Below are 14,333 nucleotides of genomic sequence, written 5' to 3' on the forward strand. Positions count from 1 at the left end.
GGGAGCTGATTTGTCTGTATATATGGTAAAAAGCCTAGTCAGGAAGTTGACTCATATGCTAGTAAATACAGTACAATGTGGCCTGAGGAACCAGCTCATAGGTTTGTAACTGCGGTAACCGTGAGGAGGGAAGCAGGAAGCTGACTCATACTCAGTTAACTATGGTTAAAGAGCCGACTGTGGTGGATACACACCTAGTTACAGTAAGGAACCAAATTAGGGCAGCTGCTCATAATTGTAATAATGTTGGCTAGTGCAAGGGTAGTTGGTTGGGGGCAAAGACCTTAATGAGAGGTGACACGTCTATAGTTATAATTACGGTGAGGGCTTGAGTACAGCTGCAGCTCATATAACAATTAAGATACAGAACAGAACCAGGGCTGCTGCTCTTATACAGGTTATATGGTACAGACCATAGACTGGAGTTGTGGCTCATAAACTGGCGATTATAGTGAAGAGCCAAGTTGAGGGTGCAGCCTGCACCCGAATTATTATGGAACAGGTCCCAATAGGAGCTGAGGCTCATAAACTAGTAATTATGGTATAGGATTGACTTAAAGCGGGGACCATACATTGACCACTACAGTACTGGCCCTTGGTGCTGTGGCATGTACCCTGGTGCAAACCCCATTCTGGATGTAACCTGTCCTTTGTTAATTATGGTACAGATCCATGCTAGAGTCCATACATTGTTAATTATGGTACAGACCTGAATTGGTGCTGCAGTTTATATTAATTACAGTGCAGACCAAAATTGCACCTGTGGATCATAGATCACTAATTATAGTACATTCCTAGCTTGAGTTAGTGACTCATATACCTGCACTTACGGTAAAGACCTGGATTCTCTATGCGGTGCCTCCCCACCGAAGTACTATGAGGACCCAAACTGGGCTGTGCTCGTGGCTGCAGTTGGCATGATGATAATTACAGTAAAATGCCCAACCCTGGGGTGGGGTGCATATATCCATAATGACAGTACAAGGTGAAAGTGGGGGTGGGGCACAAGCTCCTGTGGTAAGCAGACAGGTGGTGGGGTGCATCTCACACGGTGAGATGACGGTAGGGAGCCTGGTGGCTTATATTCCTGTAATTATGGTAGCGAAACCATCTGGTGAATAAGCAATTGGTATTCCTGTAATTACGGGAATCTCAGGAGTCCGCCCTAGAAGAAGGAACTCATATTTCCGTCATTACTGCAAAGAGTGGGCCTCAAAAGAGGAGGCTCATCATGTTCCTGTAATTACGACCAGAGCTCTTTGCTTGCGGTTGCTATTCTGTTCATTACGGTAGCGTCGAGACAGGGGTTTAGAGGTCTGCTGTCTATATACCGCTCATTACGGTAAAGAGCGGAGCGGAATTGCCTCATTCCGGCTCGGCGCCGGCGCACTGTACAGACCCCGCCCCCCCTTAGCCCCGGAAGCGGTTGGTCCGGTGGGGTCACGTGGCCCGGAAGCGGCCGGCGGGGGTACGGTGGCCCGGCCGGGCAGGGGGAGGATGGCGGCGCTGGAGCGGTGGGTGTCGGGGGAGCTGCACGCGCTGCTGGGGCTGAGCGAGCGGCACGTGGTCGGGTTCCTGCTCGGCCTGGCCCGGCGCAGCCGCAGCCCCGACGAGCTGCTGAACCGCCTGGAGGAGACGGAGACTCTGCGCGTGAGCGAGCCGGCCGTGCGCGCCTTCGCCCAGCGCCTCTGGGAGCAGGTGGGCGGGGCCACACTGCAGGGGCGCTGAGGGGGCGGGTCCAACCGAAGTGGGAGGGGCTAGTGGGTCTGGGGGAGCTGAGGGGGCGGGACTGAGGGGAGAGTGTCACATTGTAGGAGGGGCCAATGGGGTTGAGGGGCGGGGCTAACTGGAGCTGAAGGGGGCCTCAGGCAAGGGGCTAAAGGGACTGGGGAGAGAAGGGACACATGGGGGGTGCTTAGAGGAGGGAGTGGGGTTAGTGGGGCTGAAGGGGAAGGGCCAGGAGCAGAGGGGATGTGGGAGGAGCCAAGGGGAGCGTCCTGTGAGCTTAGTGGGCGGGGCCTATGGAGGAGTGGGTGGGGTTTGTGGGAAGATGGGGTGGGGGCAGCTGGAGGAGTGTGTGGAGGTGGAGGGAGGGAGAGGAGGATGGAGGGAGGGTTACCGGGGTGAGGACCAGGTGGGAAGGGGAAGGATTATCAGGGAATGGGTGAAAGTGGGAGGAGCCTTTGTGAAGGGGGCGGAGCTAGCTGCAGGGGAGGGACCTGTGCACTAAAGGGAGGAGCTTTATGAGGGAGGCTGGGGGTCAGGGAGGGCGCGCTGGCTGTGTGGTGTTTCAAATCCCCATCTCTCTCCCGACTCTCAGATCCCACGTTCGGCCCCCCAGGAGCGTCCAGCCCGGGTGGCCGAGCGGGAGGCCCTGGCCATGCAGCAGAAGAACCGCTCGTACCAGCTGCTGGAGGACAGCGAGGAGGAGGAGGGGGATGGGGGGGCTGCCCCCGGCTCCAAGCGCCGGCCTGAGCAGGCGAAGCACAAAAAGCGGCGCAAACACCTGCGCCGGAAGCAGGAGGAGGCGTCGGAGGAAGAGAATGAAGCAGAGCGGGAGCCGTGAGTGTAGCCTCCATGGGATCGCAGGGGGTGGAGCGGGGGGACAGTCCCCTGCACTGGGGGGGTCCCTGGAGCTGGCTAATGCCCTGATTGTGGTCTCTCATCGCTCCCCGGGTGCAGGGAGCCATCCTTGGAGGGGAAGGACTCGGAGGACGAATGGGACCGCAGTGAGCGAGAGCGTCTGCAGGACCTGGAGGAGCGCGACGCCTTCGCCGAACGGGTCAAGCGCAAGGACAAGGAGAAGACCAGGAACATCCTGGAGCGTTCGGACAAGAAGGTCAGAGCCTGTCCCTGCGGCCTGCATCCGTCCCCCACCCCACCCCTGCAGCTGGGTCCCTTCCTGAGCCCTTCTCATATGTCCTACAACTGGGATCCCTCTCTAGCCCCCTACCTCCCTCTGCCAAGATGCCTCCCCACCCACTGCCAGGATTCCTCTCTGCTCTGAACCTCCCCCTCCACTGCCATGGTCTTGAGATCCCACCTCTGACCCACCCCACCTGCTGCCAGGATCCTGTCCCAGGATTCCACACGCCCCCACGTTGCTAGGATCCCTTCCTGAGTCCCCGATGCCACCTGCCTCTCCCGTGTTGTGCTCTTACTGCTGGATTTCTTCCCTGAAGGGGTGATTGTGAACCCCACAAGCGCTGGAGGGAGCGGAGCCAGAGGGCAGGGATTTGTGGGGAGGAGGAGAAAATTCCAAGTTTATCAGCAAGTTGGGGAGCCCCTCCTGGAAATTCTTGGGCCCTTCCAACTAGGGAGTCTGTCTGCAGCCCAGCCTACTTCAGAGAGGGGCCAGCTGGGGTCTGCTTTAGGGGAGGGGAAGGACTGTCTACACAACCTGATCAATGTCTCTCTCCCCTCCTGTTCTTGGACGCAGGCCTACGAAGAGGCACAGAAGCGACTGAAGATGGCGGAAGAGGACAAGAAAACCATGGTTAGGGCTTTGTATTTCTCCTAATGTATTTCTGTCTCACCTCCTGGCTGATGGGAGCTGTACAGACCCATCTAGCTCAGTATCCCTCTGAGATCAAATCAGTGGGGCCCATCTAGCCTGGTATTCAGGCCCTAACTCCCTACTGGGGATAGAACCCAGGAGTCCGGACTCACAGCCCCCCTGCTCTAACCTATTAGAGCCCACTCCCTTCCCAAAGCTGGGGCTAGAACCCAGGGGTCCTGGCTTCCCAGCTGGTGCCCTCAGCTCCTCTCCATCCCCCCCAGATCCCAGAGCTGCGGAAGAAGTCGCGCCGGGAGTACCTGGCCAAGCGGGAGCGGGACAAGCTGGAGGACCTGGAGGCGGAGATTGTGGACGAGGAGCACTTGTTCTCGGAGCTGGAGCTGACGACGGCCGAGCGGCGGGAGCTGGAGTACAAGCGCCGGGTGCGCGACCTGGCCAAGGACTACAAGCGGGCAGGCGAGCAGGAGAAGCTGGAGAAGAGCAGCCGCTACTACATGCCTGAGGAAAGCCGTGGCAAGGTACCCACCACGGGGGAGTGAGGGGGAGCCGTGGGAAGGTACCCAACGTGGGGGGCGCTCTCTGAGAGAGAGCATGGCAGGGGAGCACTCTGGGGGAGCTGTGGCAAGGTACCTGCTGTGGTGGGGGAGCCACCACAAGGTACCCATCTTGGAGTGGGGGGAGTGAGGGAAGCAGCAGCAAAGTACCTGCCATGGGGCTGGGGAATTGGTAGGGCCGGAGGTGTGGGTCTTCCTGGTAGTACCCTTCATAGGGGCCAGTGAGGCATGTGATCTGCAGGCGGTAGACCCATAGAAAGGAGGGGGGAAGGGGCAGGTGTCCTTGCCCAGGGGCTGGCGAGATGGAAGGAGGGGGACAGCAGGGGTGTGGGAGCCCCTGTGGCAGGAGACGGGAGTGTGACCCACTTGAGAACTCCTGCTGGGGGTGAAGGAAGGGGGTTAGGACCCGGCAGGGTGAGGGGTCCGTGCCCTATGGGCGTTCCCTGGGGTGGTCCCCTTGTTGGGAGGAAGGAGGGTTGGCCTTAGCAGCATGGCTGGCGGTGAGGAACATCTCCCCCTTGGGGCTGGTTGTACTGAACTGTGGGGGGCTCCCACAGGGAAGGGCCAGTTTCGGGCTGGCGGAAGGGGCAGGATTGTGATGGGGACTCAAATCTGGACCCCCTGCAGCTTGGGCTGTGATCCCTCCTGCCCTGCCGGATCCCCCGCTCCAATCTGGGGGTGACCCTTGAATGCTGACCCCCAGCCCAAGCGTAGCCGGGGTTGATGTCAGACTTTCCCCAGAGCTGGGCTCTCCCTGGCCCTGCCCCCGCAGCATCCCCTGTTCCGTGACTCAGCCCCTGGCTCTCCCCCGGCAGAAGATCCCCGACCGCTACGAGGAGCCGGTGGCGGACGAGCGCGCCACGCCGCGGGACGAGCAGCGGCGCTGGGAGGAGGATCACATCGGGGCGGCTGCCCTGCGCTTCGGGGCCCGCGACGCCGGCCAGCGCCGCCCCTGCAAGGACTATGAGTTTGTGCTGGAGGAGGACGAGATGATCCACTTCGTCAGCGCTGTGCATATGCAGGGCACGGCCCAGGGCAAGGTGAGAGATGGGGACTGGAGCCTTCCCCTGTTGGGGGCACCAGCTCTGATCTGGCCCTAGGGCAGGGGACTGGCTGGCTCGGGGGTGGGGAATGGGACATGGGGCCTTTCCCTTCTAGGGGTCACTGGCTCCGATCCGGCCCCACGCTGGGGGCCTGGGGAATGGGACATGGGGCCCTTCCCTCTAGGGGTCACTGGCTCTGATCCGGCCCCACGCTGGGGGCCTGGGGAATGGGACATGGGGCCCTTCCCCTCTAGGGGTCTCTGGCTCCGATCCGGCCCCATGCTGGGGGCCTGGGGAATGGGACATGGGGCCCTTCCCTCTAGGGGTCACTGGCTCTGATCCGGCCCCACGCTGGGGGCCTGGGGAATGGGACATGGGGCCCTTCCCCTCTAGGGGTCACTGGCTCTGATCCAGCCCCAGCTGGGGGGATTGCCTGGCTTGGGGGTGGGGCATAGGAGGATCATTCCCATCTAGATGTAACAAGTCACCAGGTCTCAGCCCAGCCCCCCAGCAGGCCAGGCGTCCCATCCCAAACCCCTTCCCCCCACGCCTTGTCTGAGCAAGGGAGGCTGAGAGCTGAACAGGCCGCCGGGCTGAGCTCCCCTCTGCCCCCTAGAGGGGGATCCCTGCTGGGGCAGCACTGAGGAGGCCCACCAGCAGGGGACTCTGTATGGGGTGAGCAGAAAGGGAACAGTCCCCACTGAGTGAAACGATGGCCTTCCCAGCCCCCTCTCTCACCCCAACCTGCATCTCCTGGTCCTCTCTGGCACCGGGAGGACCGAGAACTCTATGGGTTTGACTCCCATCTGGAGATCCAGCAGCTGTCCCCCCAGCCTGGGAGGAGGGGCAGTGGCTGAGCTGATGGCATCCCGTCCCCCTGCTCAGGAGGAGAAGTCGGAGCTGTCGGAGGCGGCGCGGCGGAAGCTGTCCATGCAGGAGGTGCGGCGCAGCCTGCCCGTCTACCCCTACCGCCAGGACCTGCTGGCGGCCATCGCCGAGCACCAGATCCTCATCATCGAGGGGGAGACGGGCTCCGGAAAGACCACGCAGATCCCCCAGTACCTGTACGAGGAGGTAACCACGCGGCAGGATGGGGGCTGGGAGGGGAGGGGGGACTCTCCTCTCCCAGTTAGTGCTGATCCCAGTGCTAGGGGGCGCTGTGCTGCAGGGAGCAGGCTGGGAGGCTCAGTAGGGGGCGCAGTTTCCCCATGATCAGTGCTGACCGCAATGCAGTGGGGTGGCACTAGGTGGCGCTGTGCCACAGGGAGTGGGGTGGGAGGTTCAGCAGGGGGTGTTCTCCCCTCACAGTCAGTGCTGACCCCAGTTGCACCCCTCCCCAGAGGTGGCTGCCTCTCTGCACTGGGCGAATGATCCCTGTGCAGCGTGACGGTGAGGCTGTTATCCGGCTGCCCCACCCCAGCTGCATTTCTGCTCTGGCAGCTGCTCCTGGGAAATTTCCATCCGGTCCCTGGACCGTCTCCTTTCCTTTGTCAGGGCTACACGGAGAAGGGGATGAAGATCGGCTGCACCCAACCCAGACGAGTGGCGGCCATGAGTGTCGCAGCCAGAGTCTCCCAGGAAATGGGAGTTAAGCTTGGTAACGAGGTATGTGACTGGAGGGTTCATTATCCCCTTCCCCGCTTGCCTGAGCCAGAGGCGGCCCTCTTAGAGAGGACAGGCCCCATGGCCAGCCAGTCCCCTTGCCCTGGGGCTGAATCAGAGCCAGTGCCCCCTAGAGGGGAAAGCTCCGTGTCCCATTCCTTACCCCCCCTGAGCCAGCCAGTCCTCCTGCCCTCGGACCAGCTGGGAGCTGATGTCCCGTGGAGGGAAAAGGCCCTTGTCTCTTTCCTTGCGACTACAATTAACTGGGTCCACTGTAAAACAGTGCCCTGAGCAGGACCGTGGAGCGCTCTCATTGGCCGACAGGTGCCAGCCACGCTGCGTTTGTATTGGCCGGTGGTTTTGTAGTAGCTCGGGCTAATCCCTCCCGCCTGGCAGGTGGGCTACAGCATCCGCTTTGAGGACTGCACGTCGGAGCGCACGCTGCTCAAGTACATGACGGACGGCATGCTGCTGCGGGAGTTCCTGACCGAGCCCGACCTCTCCAGCTACAGGTGAGCCTCGCTGGGGGGCGGGAAGGGACAGGGCTGGGACGCTCGCCCCCGGCACTCAGTACTGGCACCAATACCCCATTGCAGCGCTAGGGGGCGCCGTGCTGCAGGGAGCAGGGCCGTTCCTGACACACACTCACCCCCATTTCCCTGGCGCAGTGTGATCATCATAGACGAGGCCCATGAGCGCACCCTCCACACCGACATCCTGTTTGGCCTGATCAAGGACATCGCTCGGTTCCGCCCGGCACTCAAGGTGCTGATCGCCAGCGCCACCCTGGACACCGAGCGCTTCTCCACCTTCTTCGACGACGCGCCCATCTTCCGCATCCCCGGGCGCCGCTTCCCTGTGGACATCTTCTACACCAAGGTCTAGGGGGGAAAGATGGGGGCGGGGGGTCAAGGGCAGAATCGGGGGCAGCATGGCGCAATCGCTGGCCGCGGGGAGGTGGGGTGTTTTGGCAGGATCATTGTGGGTGGAGGGGTTCTGGGGAAAAATAGAGAAGATTGTGGCCAGGAAGGGACAGTGTGGGGTCGGGAGGGCTAGGAGGATGGGTGGTGTGGGGAGAGTATTTTTTGGGGGGGAGGAGGGGAAGCATGACCCAAGGCAAGGCATGGAGGGATTGTTAAAGGGGTTCGGGTTGGGGGGGAGAAGGTGTGGCTAGGATGGGGCAGCAAGACCAGGAGGAGGTGGGTCGGGAACATGGCGTGGCCAGCAGGGGCGGCATGGAGAGATCTGGGAGAGCAGGGTGTGGGGCGTATATGAGGCAGGCAGCCAGGGGGCCGAGCAGGCCCGAGAGGAGGGCTCCAGGAGATGGTTGGAGGGGGGACAGGGTGGGGCCTGGGGAGCAGCATCTGAATGTTGAGGGTGGAGGAAGGCTCCAGTCACGCCATGGGGCAGGGAGTGGTGGGAGCTGAGCTCTGACCCCGGTCTGACCCCTCTCTAGGCCCCCGAGGCCGATTACCTGGAGGCCTGCGTGGTGTCGGTGCTGCAGATCCACGTCACCCAGGCGCCCGGGGACATCCTGGTCTTCCTCACCGGCCAGGTAAGTACCTGACCCTGCCCCCTACAGGGCCTGGCCCCACCCCCTGCAGTGTCTGACCCCCACCCCACCTTTGGCTCCGCCCCCTGCAGGAGGAGATCGAGGCCTGCTGCGAGATGCTGCAGGAACGCTGCCGCCGCCTGGGCTCCAAGATCCCCGAGCTGCTGGTGCTGCCCATCTACGCCAACCTGCCCTCCGACATGCAGGCCAAGATCTTCGAGCCCACCCCGCCCGGGGCCCGGAAGGTGAGGGGGGGTGGGGCGGGGCTTGGGGGGTGTAGGGATGCAGGGGAGGAGCTTACACCTCTGGGGCAGGGCTTCAGGGGGATAGATGGGCTTGGGCATGGCCTATGGGGAGGGGGTTGAGGTGGGGGAAGGGGTGTGAGCTCTGGGGCATGGTGTCAGGAGTAGCTGATTTAGTGATCTGGGAGCATGGCTTTGGGGGTAGATGGGCTTGTGGGAGGAGCTTAGAGGTCTGGGGGTGTGGTTTTGTGAGTAGATTGCTCAGAGGATGGGAGGGGCTTAGTGCTTTGTGGGCATGGCTACATGGGGTATCTGGCTGAGTGGGCGGAGCTTACAGCTGCAGAGGTGTGGCTTCAGGGGTAGGTGGCTGGGGAAGGGAGGGGATGAAAAGTTTGTATGTGGAGTTGGGGTAGCAAGGGAGGAGCTTAGTACTTTAGGGAGGAGCTTTTGAAGGGGCGGGACTATAAAGAGGAGGAGCTGTGGAGGGGGTGGTGCTTAGCTGCATATGCTCCTCCCCCACAGTCCCTGCTCAGCAGCTGTGACTGACTGAGGCCCAGGGGACCAGCCTGTCCAGCCCAGGCCACTGCACAGGGGGACCCCAGGATGTCTCCTGTGGGCCAGGCCTGGCTGACTCCTTCCCCTCCACCAGCTGATGAGGTGTCTCCCCACCCCTCGCAGGTCGTCGTGGCGACTAACATCGCAGAGACCTCGCTGACTATTGATGGGATCATCTACGTCATCGACCCGGGGTTCTGCAAGCAAAAGAGCTACAACGCCCGCACCGGCATGGAGTCCCTCATCGTCACGCCCTGCTCCCGGGTACGGGACCCCCCCGCCCTGCTAATCGCCACCTCGGGGTACAGTGCCTGCCCCGACCCCCTGCTCCCCAACCAGCCCCCTCGGGGTACAGCCCCCGTCCCGGCCTGGCGTCCCTGATCGTCATGCCCTGCTCCCGGGCATGGGACCCCCCGCCTCGCTAATCGCCACCTCGGGGTACAGCCCCCGTCCCGGCCTGGCGTCCCTGATCGTCATGCCCTGCTCCCGGGCATGGGAACTTCTCCACAGCCCCAAGACCTGCTCTAGATACAGGACACCCCCCTCTCCTCCCCATTTCCCATGTCATGACGATAGGGCCTGGCTGAGCCCCAGGTTACAGGGGTTTCACGTGGGGTCAGAGGGTCCCGTATCTCCCCGCACGTGCTCTCATCTCACACACGTCTCCCCCTCCCCAGGCCTCCGCCAACCAGCGGGCTGGGCGCGCCGGGCGCGTGGCTGCTGGGAAATGCTTCCGCCTCTACACTGCCTGGGCCTACAAGAACGAGATGGAGGAGACCACGGTGCCTGAGATCCAGAGGACCAACCTGGGCAACGTGGTGCTGCTGCTCAAGAGTCTGGGTGAGGAGGGGGCCTGCTGGGGGAGGGAGGGAGGTGGAGCTTGCCCTGGGGCTGGGGTGGGGGGGAAGGTCCCAGGGGGGAGGAGCCAACTTCACTGCCTGACTCCAAGGAGGATGAAAATCATATTTGTTTTAATCAGCTCAGTTTTATTTAAATGAACTACTGGTTGATTTTCAAAAATCACCTATTTAACATTAAATGTGCAGGGCTGCCAGCCTGGGTTAAGGCCTCAGCGTCATCTCCTCTGCTGCTTTGATGAATGTATATTATGTTACTAGCCAAGCAGCACACACTGGTTGGATTTTTAAAGAACGCCACTGCATTCATGGCAAGTCGCTGGCTAAGCCCCTGAGTGTGCTGAAGTGCTAAGCCAGCTGTAACCTCTTCTGCAGGGGCAGAGAGAATATTGTCATTATTTCACTTTGTTCATGGGATTCAGTCCAATGACTGGGCCATTCAACGTTAAACCGATTTAGGTCATTTTCCCCCTCTTACCACTGTCCACCCCCCTGCGAAAGCTAGGAGTGGGGCCACAGCTCAGCGAAGGGAGACACGGATATGGGGAAGGGGGCTGTGGCCAGGGGCAGGGCTGTAGCTGGGCCAAGCCTAAAGGTGGGGGCAGGAGTGGAGCCATAGCCAGGCTGCAGTGGGGGCTGGCAGCCGGGCCCATGGCCAGGTGTGGCTATGATCCTGGGACAGAACTGTGGCCAGGGGCTGGGAGTGGAGCTGCACTGAGACTAGGAATGGGGCACCAGGGACACTGCTCTGGTCCCACTCCCAGCTGAGCTGGGGGAGGGGAAGGGATGGGTGGTGCTCCCTCTCCACCCCCTGTGGAGGCCAGCCTGGGCCCTGCTGCACCCCCGCCCCCCAGACATTCCTTCAGGCCCCTCTAGCGGGGCATGCCCCACAGTTTGGTGACCTCTGGGTCAGGTGGTGTTTTCCTCTTCCAATCCATGGATAAAATCCAGGTGGGCAAGGATGAGATCTACTAGTTCTAAAGTCGTTAAGCCCTCGGGCACCGGAAACAATCAGTTCTATTCACTAAGTACAGACAATACATCCTTTGGTTAACAAATTGGTTAGTTCTAAATGCAAATCATGTTTAAATAAACATTTATTTTTTACAGCTCCAGCACATTTCAGTCAGCTTTACAATGCTGGTTTATTATGCCAAAATTCAGTTCCAATTTCCATCCCAAAATGCTGCCTGACACCCATCACGGGTAAACAGTTCATCAACCAGAGATGCATCCTTCGCCATTTTCTAACATCATAAACAATGTAAAAATGAAGAATCCCAATGGAAGCGAAGCTTCTAATTGCTTAGATAAAGGTGTATCCATCTAGTGTGTCCTGGCTAGCAAAAAGAAGTGCCTAGTTACCGCGAAGGCTAGCTGGAGATGCAAACTGGCATGTTCTAACAGTTCTCAACCAGTGAGGATCAGTCTGGCTTTAGGCAAATATCTACAAAGTACCAATGCAAAACAAGAGGCAGAGTGGTGATTTCAATCGAGGTTTCCTGCTTACTGATTTAAATCTGGCCACCTTGCCGGCCCCCTCTCTCCCGCAGGCATCAACGACCTCATCCACTTTGACTTCATGGACCCACCCCCCCATGAGACCCTGGTGCTGGCCCTGGAGCAGCTGTATGCCCTGGGCGCGCTCAACCACCTTGGGGAGCTCACCAAGGTAAGGGGGGGGTCCTCCTATGGCAAAAGTAGGGAGTCTCTGTGCTGCTAGGGGCACCTCTGCTTGTTGGGACCCAGGACTCCCCTGCTGGGACACCCCCATGCTCCAGGGCAGGATCTGAGCCTCATGCCTGGGGGTCAGGAAGGAATCTTCACACCCCCATCGCTCCATGGGATAACACTGACCAGTGAGTCGTAGCATGGGGAGGGCTTTGCTGTCTTGGGGAGAGAAGGGCAGAGCTGGATGGGCCTATAGGTCTGATCCAGGGTGGCCAGCAGACAGGATAGCAGGCTAGATGGGCCCATGGGGTGATCAGAAGGTGGGGGAACCAGTCTCTAATGACATCTCTCTCTCCCAGCTGGGCCGGAAGATGGCAGAGCTGCCCGTGGACCCCATGCTGTCCAAGATGATCCTGGCCTCGGAGCAGTGAGTTCCCCCCTTTCCTCTTCAAAAGCTCTAGTGCCCTGATCCCCGGCTCCTCTCTCACCTCCACCCAGGCTCAGCTGCTGGGCCGCAGCCTGCCCCGGGCTCACCAGCCGCCTTAGCCCCTGAAGGGTCACGTTTCCCAAGCCCCGTTCTGGTCAGCTCTCCGGGGGCAGGATGCCCCGCTCTCTAACGCTGCCTCCCCCCGGGGCTCCGCAGGTACAAGTGCTCAGAGCAGATCCTCTCCATCGCGGCCATGCTGTCCGTCAACAACTCCATCTTCTACCGGCCCAAGGACAAGGTGGTGCACGCTGACAACGCCCGCATGAACTTCTTCCTGCCTGGCGGGGACCACCTGGTCTTGCTCAACGTCTACACCCAGGTGAGGGGGCAGGGAAGGGACACGGGGCCTTTCCCCCTCAAAGGGGTGGGGGGCAGTGCCCCCTCTGATCCAGCCTAAGGTGGGGGGACTGGGTGGTCAGGGATGGGACACAGCCCCTTTCCCCCTAGGTGGCACCGACTCTGATCCAGCCCCAGGGTGGGAGACTGGCTGGCCTGGGAATGGGACATGGGGTCCCCCCCCTCCATGGGGTGCTGGGGACTGGCTGGCACAGGGGGTAGGGAATGGGACACACTGGGTGTGCTTGCTCCAATCCAGCCCCATGGCGGAGGGGAATGTGATATGCCCCCTATTCCTCCTGTGAGGGCACTGGCTCCAATCCAGCCCCTGCCCTGGGGACTGGGTTATGGTACAGGGTCTCCGAGCGACCCCTGTGGGGAGCCCAGGCTCACAGCTGGCTCTGCCCCCTGCCCCACCCCCAGTGGGTGGAGAGCGCTTTCTCCATGCAGTGGTGCTACGAGAACTTCATCCAGTTCCGCTCCATGAGACGGGCACGGGACGTGCGGGAGCAGCTGGAGGGGCTGATGGAGCGCATCGAGGTGGACCTCACCTCCAGCGAGGGAGACTACGTTCCCATCCGCAAGGTAACCCCCGCCCCCACTGCCCTGTCCCACTCCCCCACCACCTTCCCGTCCCTCGCTGACCCTGCTCTCCCTCCCAGGCCATCACCGCTGGCTTCTTCTACCACACGGCCCGCCTGACCCGCACCGGCTACAAGACGGTCAAGCACCAGCAGACGGTCTTCGTCCACCCCAACAGCTGCCTCTTCGAGGAGCAGCCCCGCTGGCTCATCTACCATGAGTTGGTCTTCACCACCAAAGAGTTCATGAGACAGGTACGCCCGCTCGCAGCAGCCGGACATGCTGGGACTCCCATCTCCGGGGCAGGAGCCTTGAGCTGGGGCCCAGAGCATTGTGGGATGCTTCCTCACACACAGCCTAGAGGGGAGGGGCTTAAAGCCCTGGTACAATGATGCCAAGGAGAGACCATGGGCAGCAGCGCTTGGGTACAGCTTACTCTGGCTGGGGCAGCCAGCCCGCCCTGTACTTAGTATTGCTGCACTGCACCCTCCAGCCACCAGAAGGCCCCCTTCCTGTTCTGTCCTCCCTGAGAAGGGGTAGCTCCTGCTGTGGAACCTCTGATCCCTGTTAGCCCCTTCCCCTTCCTGCTGGGAGTGGAGATAGACTTCATTAGCATAAAAGGGGTGGAGCTTTTAGCCCCAGATTTATTTAAAGGGCCAGTCCTGGCATTCTGGACCGCTGCCCAGCTCCCTCTTGTTGTATCCTTGTCCACTAGGAGGTGCTGCACCAAAGGGGGCACTTGCTGACCCCTTGTCTCCCTCCCGCAGGTCATAGAGATCGACAGCACGTGGCTGCTGGAGGTGGCCCCTCATTACTACAAGGCGAAGGAGCTGGAGGACGCCTCTGCTAAGAAGCTGCCCAAGAAAGTGGGCAAGACACGGGAGGAGCTGGGCTAGAGGCCCTGGAGGCCCCTCAGGACTGGGTTATTAGGGGAGGCTACCCCCTTTCTATGGACTCTGTACAGCTGTATAGCGCTTTCCGGCCGAGGAGGGCAGCAGAAACAAAGCGATTTTTTTAAAATTAAGCCAGACCTGGTCTCCTCCCCTCCTCAGGCTCACGGCCTCAGAACGGGGCCACCCTTGGGAGACCATCTGGCTCCTGGGTGTGGGTGTAAGTTCAAAGGCAAGGGGACTTCCAGCTTCTAATGGACACCCTCCCTGGGCTGCCCTGTCACCAGTGCCAGCCGAGCCCTGTGCTTGCCCGTGAGTTTCCTGCTGCCTCATTGCCCCACTGGTGGGTTCTCTCTCCCCGTGGCCCTGGAATTCACCAGAGGGCAGTTGCTGCCTGGGCCGTGGCTTCATCGCTGCTGGGGGTGGTTCTCTGCAGGGGTTTGAG

The 14,333-nt window shown here is 60.7% G+C and overlaps 1 protein-coding gene across 1 annotated transcript; it reads left to right on the forward strand.

The window, feature by feature from the left end:
• Positions 1 to 1,460: 1,460 nt before the first annotated feature.
• On the forward strand, positions 1,461 to 14,022 carry DHX16 (DEAH-box helicase 16). Its single transcript, XM_044982096.1, has 20 exons — positions 1,461 to 1,698; positions 2,321 to 2,562; positions 2,683 to 2,839; positions 3,440 to 3,496; positions 3,781 to 4,035; positions 4,887 to 5,111; positions 6,000 to 6,188; positions 6,609 to 6,719; positions 7,113 to 7,228; positions 7,385 to 7,595; positions 8,173 to 8,271; positions 8,361 to 8,513; positions 9,189 to 9,329; positions 9,743 to 9,905; positions 11,476 to 11,594; positions 11,953 to 12,020; positions 12,237 to 12,399; positions 12,840 to 13,001; positions 13,079 to 13,252; positions 13,766 to 14,022. Exons 1-20 carry the CDS (start codon positions 1,498 to 1,500, stop codon positions 13,892 to 13,894), a joined length of 3,135 nt encoding a protein of 1,044 aa, XP_044838031.1. The 5' UTR covers positions 1,461 to 1,497; the 3' UTR covers positions 13,895 to 14,022.
• The last annotated feature ends 311 nt before the right edge of the window (positions 14,023 to 14,333 follow it).

This window comes from Mauremys mutica, chromosome 12 (assembly GCF_020497125.1).
Source record: "Mauremys mutica isolate MM-2020 ecotype Southern chromosome 12, ASM2049712v1, whole genome shotgun sequence".
NCBI classification, from domain to species: Eukaryota; Metazoa; Chordata; order Testudines; family Geoemydidae; genus Mauremys; species Mauremys mutica.

What these genes read in the sequence shown, in the direction of transcription:
- DHX16 (XM_044982096.1), top strand. Translation starts at nt 1,498, where the DNA reads ATGGCGGCGCTGGAGCGGTGGGTGTCGGGGGAGCTGCACGCGCTGCTG. An exon ending in AATGAAGCAGAGCGGGAGCC is followed by an intron (nt 2,563 to 2,682) that starts GTGAGTGTAGCC and finishes CCCCGGGTGCAG; the next exon opens with GGAGCCATCCTTGGAGGGGA. An exon ending in AAGAGGACAAGAAAACCATG is followed by an intron (nt 3,497 to 3,780) that starts GTTAGGGCTTTG and finishes CATCCCCCCCAG; the next exon opens with ATCCCAGAGCTGCGGAAGAA.